Here is a 14,966-nt window from a genome sequence, read left to right as displayed (position 1 = left end):
CTCTTGACAGATGGGAATCTGAGGCTATTTTGCTTCCTCCCCCTTTTCGTGACCAGACCCGATTGTGTAAAGCTTTTAGCTTCAAAGCCGGGTTGTGAATAACATTGGTTTAACCTGAAATTTAAAGCCAGCATTTCTCTGCTCCCCGAGACGGGGCTTCCTGCCCCTTGCTCCCCTGAAGCTAGCTTCCAGAATGTTAATTCTACGAGCCATGGTTGACTAAGCCCAGCACTGGGTCTATTACATATTATTTGATTTGGAGTAGAAAAAAAAGATTTAAAGATACCATGCCCCCTGTATACCTTTGTACTTTGCCCATGTCTATCCATATATTTAAGCATACCATTCACATTGCAAGTTCAGATTTTTCTCCCTGGAATAAAATCGGTCTGAGCATTTCTGTAGCTTGTCTCCAAGACCACATTCCCCAACGAAGTCAGACAGCATCTTTGCAGCACAGATGAGAAATGCTATGGAAACTTCCACTGGAGGCTTGGAGGTTCAGACCTGCCCTTGTGCCAGGGATGATTTTCGGATATTCATTTTTATAGCTGTCTCTTAGCATACAATTGGTTTGTTTGGCTCATACTCACTGTGTACCCACTACGTGTGGCTCCCAGAGGCAGGTCAGCTGTGTCCCTGGCCGGAGAATTATGCATCTTTTTGTCAGAGTATTTATCTTGGTTGACACGTGCGCCTTTTCTGGTCTGATTATTTTTCAATTAACATTTCCCTCCTCCACTGAACATAAGTCCATGAGGGCAGGGCCAGGGCGGCTTTTGCCCATCGTTGTATGCCGGCATTAGCACGGCACCTGCTCACTGAGGTTGGTTAAGAGAAGAATGAATGATCGAATGAATGAGGTCAGATAGAGAGGGATGCTGACATTTGCAGACCAGACCTGCGGAATGAGAGTGGTTGTCACAGGTATTCCTGACTTGTTCATTTATCCCATAAATACTCCCCATGGAGCAGACAGAGATGAATTAACTGGGGCTTCCCCTTGAGGCGGCTAATAGCGCAGTGTCAGAGTAAAGAGCCCAGGGGCCTTGACACCTGAGAAAAGGGAGAAAGTGGTCAGAGCCCAAAGAGTGGGAGATGAAGCAGCTGGGGCAGGAAGGAGGGCATCCTGGAGGAGGTGGCACGCATGCTCACAGGCTGTGTCTGTCCTAGTAACAGGGTACACATGTCAACGAGGAACGGTTTACCTTCCATAGGAGCATGGTGGGCGACCTGTGGGTGACAGCCTGACTCCAAGCATCATATTCAGATGCCCACAAGTGCAAATTTCACGTGGCCAGCCCCGAGTCTTTCCAAAAGATGAGTCTTGGGAGCAGGGCTTCGAAAGAACAGCCTGATCTAAAGGAACTAGCATTTCAGGTCCTGGGACTGAGAAGTGTGGAGGGTGATTGTTCCCTAGCCCCTCCTGTGGTCCCTGCACTGCTCCCCCAGCAGGACTCAGATCTTCCCCGTGGCCTTCTGTGGGGTCCGGGGCTGCTAGGCCATCCCCAGCCTGCCTCTCCATGGTCCCCTGGGGTCTCTTCCCCTCACCATCTCTCCCCCGGCCTTTCGATTCCTCATGTCTAAGCCTTTGTAGGCGGTCTCCTCTGCCTGGCATGCCCTCCCCACCCCCACCCTCTTTGCACTGCTGACCCTTGTCCTCTACTCTCACTTCAAGCATGACTTCCCCTTGGAAGACTTCTCTGGCTCCTCCCCATGCGGTCACACCCCTTCCCCATTCATTATCCATAGTCCTATGCATATGTTTCTGGACCCTTTTTCTACTTGGCAGTAATCACAGTTTGTAGCCGTATGTCTGTGGGAGTACTTGGCTACAGTGGCTGCCCTTTCTAGTTTGGAAAGAGGGGCCTGTCTTAGTCATCACTGGATCCTCTGTTGTTTTTTCTAAACATCACTTGGTGCAGAGTAAATACTTCATCAATACTTGTTAAATGGGTGATTATATGTGTAGAAGTGTCCCCAGCCTCCCAAGGAAATGACAGACATTAGGCATCTGCACTAGGTGACAGGGTAGACCTACCTCGCCTCCCTTCCTAATGGAGAAAGCAGGGGTGCTGGAGGGGCAAGGACAGCAGCAGGGTCATAGGTCAGGGCACATGCCTGGAGAGGTGGTCTTTCCAGCTTGCCGTCTTCCACGAGGAGTGTCTGGGTCACCAGGACAGCCAGGACCCTCTCCCAGGCTTGGCCCATGGGTGCTACGGTTGACTTTCGGAAAGCCAGAGTGGGATGTAGTGAGTCTTCCTAGATGGGCAGGGCCCCGCCAGGCTGTCTGTGCCTGGAGTACCTGAGCTGTCCTGTCCTCAGGGAGATAGGACTCCAAGGACCCCCAGTGCATATACCTGAGTTGGCCCTGTGCCCTGAGCCTTTACTCTGTGCCGGGACCTACTCAGTGACCAGGTGGTGACCTTGCCCACAGGGGTCCTCAGCAGAGCCACCCTCAGCTCCCTTAGTGGGGGTGAAGTTCTGCCCTTCCAGAACTATGGGCTGTGCAAAGAACCCAGCCTATGAATCCCACGGGGGAGGGATCGAGCCTGTGGACATCTGTGGGAGGACAGCCTGGCTGGCACATCTAGTGGAGCAGACTGAATTGGTGGGGGGGGGGGGGAGAGGTGGACACTGTCCAACTGGGGGCAGAGCAAGACCTGGGTGGGAATTATCAGGAAGGAGCCTTCATGAGGAGTTTGGGGCCTGGCTGGCAGGATGGGGCTGGGGAGTATCAGTGAAGTTGGTGGGCGGAGAGACGTCTCTTACGATCAGATGTGGTTCCTCTCTGACAGGGAGAAACTTGACGGGAGCACTGGGGACCCAGGGCAAGATCATACTTGAGCAGGAGTGACTGGGGCCAGGATGACAGGCCATCGCAATAGCTGAGGAGGAGCATGATGAGCTGTCCTCGTGAGTGTGTGTGCGTGTGTGTGCGTGTGTGCGTGCGCGCGCACGTACATGTATCTTTGATCCTTTGATAATAGGGTTATTTGGCAGATGCCAACCAATGGGAGAGCACAGACAGGGCTGTGAGCTCCCACATTCTGCTAGTCTTGCTGTCCTTGTAGGAATAGCCCCCATGGGGATGGGCCATGATGGAAAAAGGGACTCTGAGGATGATGTCCTATGGACAGGAACAGGGAGGGACCGGTCTTGTGGAAGACTAATGTCCCAGGTTGCCAGTGGAGGTGCCTCAACTCTAGGCTGGGGGACATCAGCCAGAGAGCCCAGCTTTCATCGTGGTCCATGTGTTGGAGTATGTGGTCATTCAGGCTGTAGCCTAGCCTGTGGTATCCTCTTGGGTCCAAATGGAGCTGGGATCTGTTTTCTCAAGGGGCTTTATGAGCTGCCTCTGAAGGCCCTTCCCGTAGAGGAAGGTGCTCTGAGCTGTCAGCCTCCATGGAGGACACTGGAAAGCCAGCATTCGTGTGAACACCCAAAGCTGGTGACTTCGCTCAAGTGTCAGACCCTGCATTGCATTTGCCCCCAGATAGGACAGTTAGGGAGACACCAGCTTTTGGCGCATCTCAGTGACACAGCCTCCTACTGCTTCAAGCTCCTTGGTTGGGCCTCCTTCCTCACACGAGTGGGGCTGTGACATGATGGATGAAGTCTGGGGCAGCATGTGCTGGCAGAGGGGGATGTAGGAGAGAATCAGGCAAGGCCTGTGTGAGGGCCAGTGAGAGATCTGACAAGCGCTGGTTTCCCTCGGGCTCCCCAGTGGCAAAGGCAGATGCCTCACCTCTGGGCCTGACGCCTCACCTCTGGTCAGCCCTGCGTGAGCAACCGGGTCCTACAGGGCCCTGGGGGATGCACGGCCCTCAAGGCCATTTCCTTGCTTGAAACTTTTGCCCTCCTTGCTGTGTCTTTCACTTTGAGTGGTTCAAGCTCAAGGCTCACAAAAAATATTTCTTCCCGTTTTCTTTTTTATTGGTAATTCATAATATTTTCTTTGAAATGTAAGCATCGTCACCAGAGATGGTGACAGTGTGGAGAGCTAACAACATAGAACACATACAGAATTTAACCCTTGGTAATTCGTGTTTTTGAGTAAGTGGTACCTTTAAAGTTCTGCAGTAACACAAAACATAAAACAAAAAAAGCATTCCCCCCTTCACCTCTATCCACTTAGCTCCTACCTCCCGGAAAGGAATGGGTAAGTGCTCTAAATGTTTCTCATGGTGCCCAGAGTTCCTTTTGTATATGCATACACAAAATGCGTGGGAAGTCTTATTTTCTTCCTCTTATTTTTTACACAAAAGGTTATACATTAGACATGCTGTGCTGTACCTGGTTTATTTTTCATAGGACGGTGTATCCCGAAGATCTTTCTGTATCAGTTCACGGTGGGAGTCCTTGTTCCCTTTTGCAGTGGCTCACCGTGTGAGCACGCCGTAACTTATTTAACCAGCCCCTGCAAATAAATTCATGTGTTGTTTCCAGTCTTTTGCAACTAGAACCTTGCACGCATATCACTTCCCGTACGTGTGAGTCTAGTGGTAAAAAAAAATTTCCAGAGGCGCAACTGTGTCATCGAAGGGTATGTGCATTTGTGACTTTGATGGATTTTGTCAAGTTGCGTATCGTGGGTGTGTGACCGGTGGGCTCCCACCAGAATTGTACGAAAGTGGTGTCCTTCCCCACAGCCGTCCTGGCACGGTGCTTTATTGACTGGTCATGTGATGTGGTGGCAGATGTTCTGGGTTAAGGGCCTTGGCTCTGGGACAAAACGGGGTGGGGGAATCTTCATTATAGAAGAGGAAGTGGCACCTGGTACTTAAGCCTTCCGGTCAACCTGAGCTCTAATCTTCAGGTGAATGACTTTAATTCCTCGGGTCTCAATTTTCTCATCTGCAAAATGGGGAAAATAACGTTACCTACCTTGGGGTCGTTGTGAGTTTTAGGTGAGATGATGCATGTAGAAAAGGCTTCACATGGTGCCTGGCAGGTGGCTACGGGAGGCTGGCTCTGCACTAACCAGCAGGGTAACCTTGACTGAGGGCCCCCTTGTCTGAGTCCCTGTCTGTTTCCTCTCTCGTGAGGGAAGGAGCTGGGCTTGTGGGTCTCTCAGGCTGTCTTCTCTCACCGGCTGACGTGACTTTCTTTAGCAACCTGTGTAACCTGCACCCCCCCCCCCCCTTCCTCTCTCATGCTCATCAAAGGTATTCAGGAGTCTCCGGTGCCGAACGGCCACTCACTGCCAGGCAGAGACTTCCTCCGGAAGCAGATGCGGGGAGAACTGTTCACGCAGCAGCAGCTGGAGGTGCTGGACCGCGTGTTTGAGAGGCAGCACTACTCGGACATCTTCACCACCACAGAGCCCATCAAGCCCGAGCAGGTACGCCCCACGGCTCCCTGCGTGCCGTACCCCCCAGCCAGACGCAGACCTGGGGGGGGCCCTCCCGAAGGCGTTTGGCGGGGTGTGGGCGGGAATGCCGGGTTCTACTCAGAGGCGGGCTTCTCGTTGTTCTCAGCCCGACTTGGATGGTTGCAGCGTCCCCTAAGGTCAGGAGGACTTGTCTGGGGTTCTGGCAACTTCTTGCCCTGGTGCCTCTGTCTCCCTTGCCAGCCTGTGGGGTGGGGGGGTGGGGGCGGGGTGGGGAATGGTCACATGACTTGTCTGGCTGCTCTGCTTTTGCTGAATGGCGTCCTTTCCCCAGGCTCTCAGCACAGAGCTGGTGTCATGACCTTCTGGGCCACTGGAGGTGGTCTTGGGTCACCATCCTGCCAGTCAGGATAAAGATGGAAATACGGTCACAAAGCACGTTATAGTGGTGCCAGCGTGTACCCCACCGTCAGCCCACGTGTCAGCTCGCCCTGGCATGCTTTTAGAGACCAAATCCAAGAGTCTGGAGATGGGGAAGTGTCTCACTGGACAAACTCCCAGCCAGGTCATTTGCAAGACAGGGAGAGAAGTAGAAGGATGACCCCTTGCTGACTGTGGACAGACAAGCAGTCACTGTCTTAGCTATGGGACCAGAAAGATCTGCCCAGTGAGAGGCTTCTGGGGCCTGGATAAGGTCCCTAAGTACCAGATGCAACTCGAGAGACTATTTCCTGACGCCCAGTCTAGGCTGGTTACCTGGCAGGCATAGGCGGCTCAGATATGTTCCCTGCCTGCCGAGAGCTCCCATCTGGTGGGCAAGTCAGAGACCTAGCTAGCTGATCCTGGTGCTGAGGACTGGCCTCGCTGAGCTTCCTTTACATGCTAATTAGATGGGGCTTCTGAAGTTTTCCCATAGAGCCAGTCAAAACCCTACAGGCTGTGTGCACAAGCTCCCACGGAGGGGAAAGGGACCAGAGGGGATGTTGAGTAGGGAGGAGTGAGCAAAGCCTCCAGGGCGACCATCCTATGACAGTCTAGTTGTCTGAGCAGTTCTTGTGAGGGCTCTCACAGACCATCTAGCCACTTTGTTTTCATACGGAGAAACCGAGGCCCAGAGAGGCAGAGACTTGTCTGAAGGCCACACGGCAAGTCATGTATTCACTCAACAAACACCAAGGAGTATCACCTGTGTGCAAAGCATGGAGCCAGGCACTAGGTACTGTCAGTGAACAAGACAGGCTTGGACCTGCCCTCAGGGAACCTATAGATATGTGGAAGAATCCCATAAGTAAGAATAACCCCAAAGGTCATGGATTACAGATGTGCTAGGTGCTGAGGTTCTCTGAAAGAATAAAGCACAAGCTGAGCCAGCCTGGAGGCCACCATGGCTTCTGGGGGGAAATGCTTTTATGCTGAGCCCTGAAGGGTAGGGCAGGACAGGAGAAGGGACACGGGGTGGGGGGGAATGTGCCTGGCAGAGGCAACAACAAGGGCAGGGGCCTTGAGGTAAGAGGGGGCACGGCAAGGTGAGGAATGGAAAGAGGGCCAAGAGAGCCACTGTGCCTGGGCTTCAGGGCGTGGGGGCGTGGGAGTGTTGGGGAGATGAGCCAGGTCTCGTACGCTGTGGTCAAGATTTTGGTCTTTCTTCTACACGTAAAGTGTCCCCTGGGAGTGAGGTGGTCCTGTGGGCTGGACAGAGCTGATCCCACACATTTTAGACCTTGAGCTTTCAGGTAAAGAGTCTGTTTCCATCACAAACAGCCTCTCTCTCTGCTCAGAGCCCTTCTGAGAGGTGGCCAAAGCCACTTTCCATCTGACACAGGAGGAGAAAGAAAAGGAGCCTTCCTTGGATGAAGCCTACCTTTCCCTCCAGAACTGGGGAGAAAATGTATCTTCTAACCATCGACAAGATCACATGATTTGAGAGACTAGCAGAGGGTACAGAGGCAAGCTTTCAACTCCCTCATTTTTTAGAGGCCTCGAGAGGGGACAGGGTTTGTCCAGGGTCACCCAGCAAGTGAGTGGAGAAGAGTGAGGGCCCAGGCCTCTACACTCAACCTGGTCTCTACTTCATGAAGCCTCCAGCACTTGTACTAAGTTTCTGTTTACTTAAGGCAGGCATTCAGTGTTAGAGACTGGATTTCCCTCGATTCTTAACGGAATTCGGAGTCTGCATCATTTTAGCTTCAAATGCCCAGGAAATCTGGGCAGAGACTGCAGGGCATCATAATTGGGAGGAGTCCAGAAGCCATCCGTGTATTTCCTTACTTGCTTAGACATTCATATGTTCACTTATCCGACATATTTCTCGCATGCTGCCTGTGAGGTTGGCACAGTGCCAGGCACCCAGGGGGACAGAGGGATGAGTCAAGCGTCAACTCTGTCTGCCCACACTCTCTCAGGGGCCATGTGACATGGATCCAGAACCTGCAAGGCAAGGGAGAAGGTTCTGCGGGCGCTGATGAATGGGGAAGTTGCCTCATTTGGGAGCATCGGGGGAGGAGTTACAGAGGAGGCAACATTGAGGGACAGGTCCTGATAGGCCCCTGTAGAGATGCAGCCTGGTGGGGAGGAGACCGAGTTACAAACTCTGCAAGGGCCCTGTTCCTAACGTTCTTGCTGTGCAGTGTCCTTCAGAATGGCGCGGACACGACCGCGGGCCTGTGTCTGTGTGGGCTCTGAGGCGGGGCCTGCGGGCGAGCGTGTGGCGGGATAATGACTGACTCAGTGCTTTCTGGTTAATCTGCTTCACCTCCCCGTAATGTGCCGTAATGAGGAGAGATGGAAGGTGAGGCCACGGGGCTGCCAGGCACACACACAGGCACTGGACTATGAATGACGTACCCTCGCTCCTGGTTCCCAGTCACTGGACAAATGACAGCCAAAGCAAGGGGCCACAGACCGGGAAAGAGTGCGTGTCAAGGGTACAAGTTGCCGTACAAGGTTGACACGCAAGGGTATAAACCCCCTCGTGCCCACTCTCTGCTTTGCCTTGTGAGCCCCAGAGCAGCATGGCACGGTGGTGGCACCGAGAAGGGGGCCTGGAGCTCCAGCAGCCGAGGGTGGCGTGTCTTCTATATGTGAGCAGACCTGTGTCTCCATGGCCTAGTGGCCTTGGTGGGGTCTTGCTGTCAGTTTCACTGAGCAGCCTATGGGGAAGAAAGAGCTTCATCTGGCTTTGGGGTTGAGGGAGTTCGACTTGAGTCCTGGCTCCACCCTGTTGGGCAGGTGGCTTTTTCTCTGGACCTCAGTTCCTTATCTGTGGTGGCCGTAATTGTGATTTTGCCAACAACAACAATAGCACAGCAGCGACCCAACAACAGTGGCCGTCCCCACCTAAGCAGGGTACTGTACTGTACTGTTTTCAAAGCTCTTTCACATCCATTCTTCCCTTGGACTCACAATTTAAGTGCCTGCTGAACAGTGTGGGCAAGATTGGTAAGCTCCATTTCACAGATTGGAACATTTTTTCCCATTCACCCCATTTTCAGCCCAGGGAGCTTCCAGAACTTGTTGAGGCCACAGAGCTGGAACTTGACTTTGGGGTCTTCTGTCCTCATTCTGTGCTAGATGGCTGCATGGGCCTCCCTGTCCCCAAAAGATTCTAGGAACGTTTTCTAACTGGCTGGTTCTGGGAACTGGCCTTTGGCAGCCGGAGTCTGCCTGTCATTCCAGAATCCTCAGAGTCTTTCCTCCCCATGGGCTCTGGTGGTCAAATCCTCCTGAATTGCCTACCCAGCCCAACCACTCATGGGAAGAACATTCCTCGTCGAGGCCAGGCTGGGGTCCTACCAGTCACACCCACACCCACCTTGCCACTGTTGCCACCCAGATCTGCCCTGGGTGGGTAGGGCAGGCTTCCTGCTTTTATATGGAAACTTAGTAAACCCTTGGCCCTGGGTGTAATGTGTACACACTTCTGGGGCAATGAAACACTTCCTTTTCAAAATGGTTATTGAAAAAGCAATTCTGTTTTCCCTGCATGTGGAGTGAGTAAAAATCACCCTGAAGGGGAAGAGGAAAAAAAAAAAAAAGAAAAGGAAAGGAAAGAAACAAGTGCTGGTGGTGAGTGCGTTTTGAACAGTGGAATCTGTTTCAGTAAAACTCGCGGTGACGCTGTCGCCTGCCTGCTCCTAGCGGGAGCTGGTCCCTCCTCCGGCCTCGGCAGGAAGGCCGCCTCGGAGCTCAGCCTGCTGTATTTACTCTCGGCAGACTATTAACCAACACCAGGCTATTAATCTGGCTTTTGAGCCTTCACTAAAGCCCATAAAAGCTCACAGTTGTCAAATGGAGTTCATTTTAATTTCCTTTCAATCACAGTAAATTATTCAGGTGATAAATCAGCTGGAGCAGCCTCCTGGCTGTAATAGAAACCCTAATTCCTGGCTAATTATCCAGCCCATTGCTGCCAACAGATCAATACGGGCGCAAAATGGAACCGGCCCAGGGCCCTCCCTCCCATCGGGCCAGAGACAGAAAGACAGCTGGGGAAGGGGATGTGCTGCTGACCTCCCGGGAAGTTCAAAGGTCATGGGGGGTTAAACTGGGAGAGGGCCTATCCCTTGTCTGAAAGAGAAAGCCACCAGAAATGCCTCCCACTTGCTTACGCTGCTTTGCCCCCTGAATGGTGGTTTCTCTCCAGGCTGGTGGCCCTGGGCCGAGCATTGCCTATTCCTGTGGGTGTCCTACTCCTGAGTTTCTGAGCATAATTGAGCTTGATCATCAGAGATGGTCTGAACACCTACCTGACTCAGAAAAAGGGCTGGGACTGTAGGGAAAAAGATGAGGTGCTGGACATGCTTCCTTTCTTCAAGGAGCTCGTTTTCCTCTGTACTGGGACCGTGCCCATCAGAAGGAGGTGAGGTACGGAGAGGAGGGACTGAGGAGACCAGTGTGCTGGGCTGAGGAAGGGGGCAGGCTTCCTGGAGGAGGTGCCGTTAGTGCTGTGTCTTGAGGGATGGGCAGAATCTAGATATGGTAGAGATGGCCGGAGGGGGCATTCTAGGCAGAAGGACAATGTGGGCAAGGGCATGAAGCAGTGTGAGATAGCAGGGAACTGTGGGCCGGTCTAGGTAGTTGAATGGAGGATGGGTGAGAGGCAGTCTGGACAAGAGGACTGGAGAAGTAGTGGGTCAGCCAAACCCCAGAGGGCTGGCATGTGGAGGTGAGGACGTCTGACTTCGCTGTGGGGGTAGTGGGCCCCAAAGAACCTTGCATCCGTGGCTTGGAGTACTCTGCTCATCTGGAGGCGACCTTCCCTGGGACTCCTGCCTCTTGCCCTGTCCCTGCTGCTACTGTCAAATCTCTCTTTCTGAAGCCCATCCTCACTTGGGAGTCCCTCGTGGTTTTCCCCGACTCGAGACCCCAACCTGGGCCCTTCATCCCCGTCATGGCCCTTCACCGCCCCCCCCCCCCGCCATGCCCCTATGCTTGCCCACAGGATGCTCTGGCTATGGCCAGGCCTGACCTCTCACTGCCCCTTGTGGGCTGGGCTCCTTCTCTGTTTGAGGGCGCACGGACCATGGGCCTGTGTGTGGGGTGCACGCGTGTGCATGTATATGAGTGCGTGAACAGCAGGGATAGCTCCAAGCATGCAGAGTGGCAGCTACTGCGATTATTATTACTTTCTTAATGTTGTTATTCTTTTAAAAAAATGTTTATTTGTTTATTGAGAGAGAGAGAGAGGGTGTGTGCGTGTGCCAGCAGGGGAGGGGCAGAGAGAGAGCGAGAGAGAATCCCAAGCAGGCTCAGCGCCATCAGCACAGAGCCCGACGAGGGGCTTGATCCCACAAACTGTGAGACCATGACCTGAGCTGAAATCAAGAGTCAGATGCTTTACCGATTGGGCCACTCAGGTGTCCCTTACTGTTGTTGTCTTACTCCAAGCTCCTGCTCACTATTGCCCTGCATAGACTATTCCTTCAGTCTGTTTCTAAATCTACCCTGTCGGGGCCCACCAGGAGTGGCCTTCACTGACCCAGTTCAGCCAGCACTAAGTTGCTTCTTGTCTAAGTTCATGAAAGCATCAAGTCCTAATCATTACTGTAGTGATGGTTGTAACAATGATGTATTCATTGCTTGCCATGTGTCTGGCTGTGTTCTGAGGAGCACTTTCCTTGCCCCATGTCATTACAAAGTCACGACAACGCTATTATCACCTTTGCGCAGACAGGATGGCTTAGTGAGGTTAGCAGTAATGTCGCCGAAGGTATGTAGTTAGTGCCGGGGCGGGATCGGAGCCCAAATCCCTGGCCCCAGAGTCCAGGCTGGTGGCCACCGGGTCGCTCCCATTGCAACACAGTCAGGCTGCCCGCTGATTCTTACAGGTGACCAGTTTCCTGGGAACACACCTGGGGGTTCAATCTACTCATCCTGGGAGCCAAGCATGGGTTAGAAAGTGGTGGGGCCGCCACAGGCACCAGTGTGGTTTCTGGAGGTATGAACAGAAGTCTGAGGGCAGTGGCTGTGCTGTTCCACTCTGATCTGGTTTTGCTCTGCTTACCCCAGCCTTCCCCTGCTAAGGCTGTGCTCAGAACCAGACTCCTTCTTTGCGGATACAGTAGAGAACATTTAGAAGAGACGATTGAAAACTCTTTCCTAGGAGGGATGACTGGAGAAATTGGGGCTGTTTGGTCTGAAGAAGGGAAGACTTGGGGATGTGAGCAGGGAAGGAGGCAGGCTAAGAGAACTTTCCCATAGCCCAAGCTTCCTACCCAGTGGAGTGGGCCTCCTTGTGAAGTAGTGAGCCTCCTGTCACCAGAGGCATGTAAGTAGAATCTATCCTTATTCATATTTGCTGTATTAGAAGTTTAAGAATCCACTGAGGACTTGATTAGCTAAATGTCAAGTCTCTTCCAACCTGAAAGAATAATTCTAAGGCACGGAGAGCAGGAGGGGTTTGGTGAGTGGGAAGGTGAAAAAAGGAGACCTTTAAAGCTGCCGGGTGGAAGGGGCACTCAAGGGATGTTTCCCCTCAGGAATCCTCACGGGGGTGGACCAGCCTGGGGCCCGGGACCCGTGGCCCTGAGTGGCAAGGGGCTGGAGGCTGCAAGCTCTCGGGAGGCTAGCGATGAAGCCAGCTCCTCTCGTGAACAGAGCAGGGTGGAGGCTTCTGGTGAGGAAGTCTGGATAGTGGTGGCTGCCGCCAGCCTCACCACGCACACAGGGTACTGGGCATCCTCTGCCCAAGAGCTCAGAGCCAGGCCCCTCAGGGACTAAACAGACCTGTGTCCTGCCAACAGGTGCCAGCTTGCAAGGGGCTGGGAGAGTGATGCATAACTTAAGATAAAGGGATCACTACTTAAAACCCACAACAGCTAGCAGGGGAGTCTAGCTCGCAATGGCTCTGCAAAGCAGAGCGGGATCTTCATGTGGCAGATAAGGAAACTGAGGCAGAGAGAGAGTAAGTCACATGCCCTAAATGATGTAGCTCACAAGATTGCCCCATTCTCTGCTCCCTGCTTTTTGCGGGTGTAGACTGTCCTCTGGGGTCAGAGCCCTTTACTCTGCATGTGCAGACACTTCCTGATTGATTTATTGGCTTCATTCAGCAGATATTTATTGAGCACCCCCTCTGTGCCAGGAACTGTGCTAAGCGTTGGGACAGAGCAGCAACAAAGACAAACATCGTTCCCAGAATTGACCCTATAGCAAAGGAGACAAATTTTGACAACATTATTCTACCAGGAAAAATAGTGTCATTACCAGGTATCACAGAGTATGATAGGTGCTCTGAAGAGAAAGACCAAAGAGTAAAGAGTGGGACCTCATCTATATGGGGGGAGGGGCATCAGGGAATGTCTCTCTGAGGATGCACCTTTGAGCTCAAGAAGGAGAAGTGTGGCAGGGAACAGTGTTCTAGGCAGAGGGAACAGCCTATATAAAGGCTTTGGTGGTCTAGTAACCAAAAGCTGTCCTGTGGGGCTGGTAAGCATGAGAGGCAGAAAGTGGCCTGTGGTGCAGGTAATGAGGTGGTGAGGGCCAGATGTGGACTAGGGCCATGGCTTTGGGTTTTGTCTTGAGAGCGAAGAGAAGATTATAATTTGTAAACCAGGGACTATCAGGATCTAATCCAATACAGATTAGAAGGTTATTCTACTGCTATGAGGAGACTTGGAGGGTTGGGAGACCAGGAGGCTTATTTGCCAGGTGCAGACCAAGTCACTGGTCCCCTGGAGATAGTTGTCAGCCCTGGCTGGGGTTGGCCTTCTCTCCAGTCTTGGGGCACTGACCGGGAACTGTGTGGCCCTGTGATGCATTGCTTCTCCCCTTTCTTCTCTGCTCCTTTACTTCCTCCCACCTAACCCCAAACCCCCCAATTCTGCAGCCAGGCCCCCAGGTTACTAGAGTTGAGCTCAGATTTGATTGTAAGCTTTCTGATGGTCAAAGCAAAGCAGGAAGCAGTCACTTGTGTGCTTCTCATTATCCACCAGGGGAAAATAGGACAATTCCCCCAAAGGAAGCCATGTTTTTTCGGACAGGATGGAAGGGAATGGCCGCATGGGTTTCCAGTGGGGGCCCTGTGGAGGCCCTGGGCACAATCCTCAACCACACCCACAGAGGTGCTGCAGAAGGTTTCAAAGGGCTCTGTCTTACGGATGAATGTGACGGCCACACGCTAATCAGTGCATTTCTGCATGGGCCTGGCTGCTGTGACCATAGGGCTTGAGAATGCAGCTTTTCCAGTAGCCTAAGTTAAACTAAGAAAAATCCCAGACATTCTGGGGCACCATTCCTAGATTTTCCAATTTGATGCTTGGAAGATGTGCCACTATCTTGGGGCTTTGTGACTTCCCGCCACCCAAGGGTACCTCAGGGAAAATGTCCTAAGCAGAAGGTTTGGGCTATAAGAGTGTACCTCATCATCAACTCAGCTCTTGACGAGAAAGAGAGTTTAGTAGTTTTGCATTTGACTTCTTTGCATTGACTTTGCATTTGGGCTTGCTGTGCAGGAACTTGGGGATTTTAAAGGGGGAGGAATCATAAATTTTAGAGATGAAAGAAGCAGAGGGCTTACCCACGCAGTTGCAGATGGACAGGATGGAAGTGAGAGGGCATGGCTAGGCCTTCCCATGGGAAGCAGGCACCTTCTGACCTAGTTGTACGTAGAAGCCTGATGCCAGAGGAAGACTTCTGACCTCAAGGCATGGTGGAGGTGGCCCAGTAAATGTCCTGGGCTTTGACGGGTCAGAGGAGTGACTGTTACCATGGAAGGAGCCATAAGAGTGGAGAGGATGGAAGCAGCAAGGAGAAGGGCACTTGTCTTCCCACTTCTTCCCAGTTCTTCCCTGAGGGCAGAAAACCCTTTCTTTTTTAAAGTTTATTTATTTATTTTGAGAGAGAAAGAGAAAGAGAAAGAGAGAGAGACACAGAGAGAATGAGCAGGGAAGGGACAGAAAGAGAGGGGGAGAGAGAGAATCCCAAGCAGGCTCTGCACTGTCAGCACAGAGCTCAATGCAGGGTTCGAACTCATGAACCGCAAGATCGTGACCTGCCAGAAACCAAGAGTCAGACGCTTAACCGACTGAGCCACCCAGGCGTCTCTAAAACCCCTTTCTGAACACTGAGATGCAAGCAAGATTTAACTTGGATGTCATCTTGCCTTTGGAATGAGTTAATAACAAAGACTGTGCTG

The 14,966-nt window shown here is 52.4% G+C and overlaps 1 protein-coding gene across 2 annotated transcripts in view; it reads left to right on the top strand.

Moving 5' to 3' along the window:
- The window catches only part of PAX5 (paired box 5), a 187,754-nt gene that overhangs the window by 57,851 nt on the left and 114,937 nt on the right, over positions 1-14,966 (top strand). For both annotated transcript variants that reach the window (XM_042913784.1, XM_042913782.1), the window contains exon 6: positions 5,169-5,344. In XM_042913784.1, the coding sequence (XP_042769718.1) occupies positions 5,169-5,344 (176 nt within the window). The remainder of the gene's footprint in view (positions 1-5,168; positions 5,345-14,966) is intronic.

This window comes from Panthera leo, chromosome D4, assembly GCF_018350215.1.
Source record: "Panthera leo isolate Ple1 chromosome D4, P.leo_Ple1_pat1.1, whole genome shotgun sequence".
NCBI lineage: Eukaryota > Metazoa > Chordata > Mammalia > Carnivora > Felidae > Panthera > Panthera leo.
This window is presented reverse-complemented; position numbering and strand designations above follow the sequence as displayed.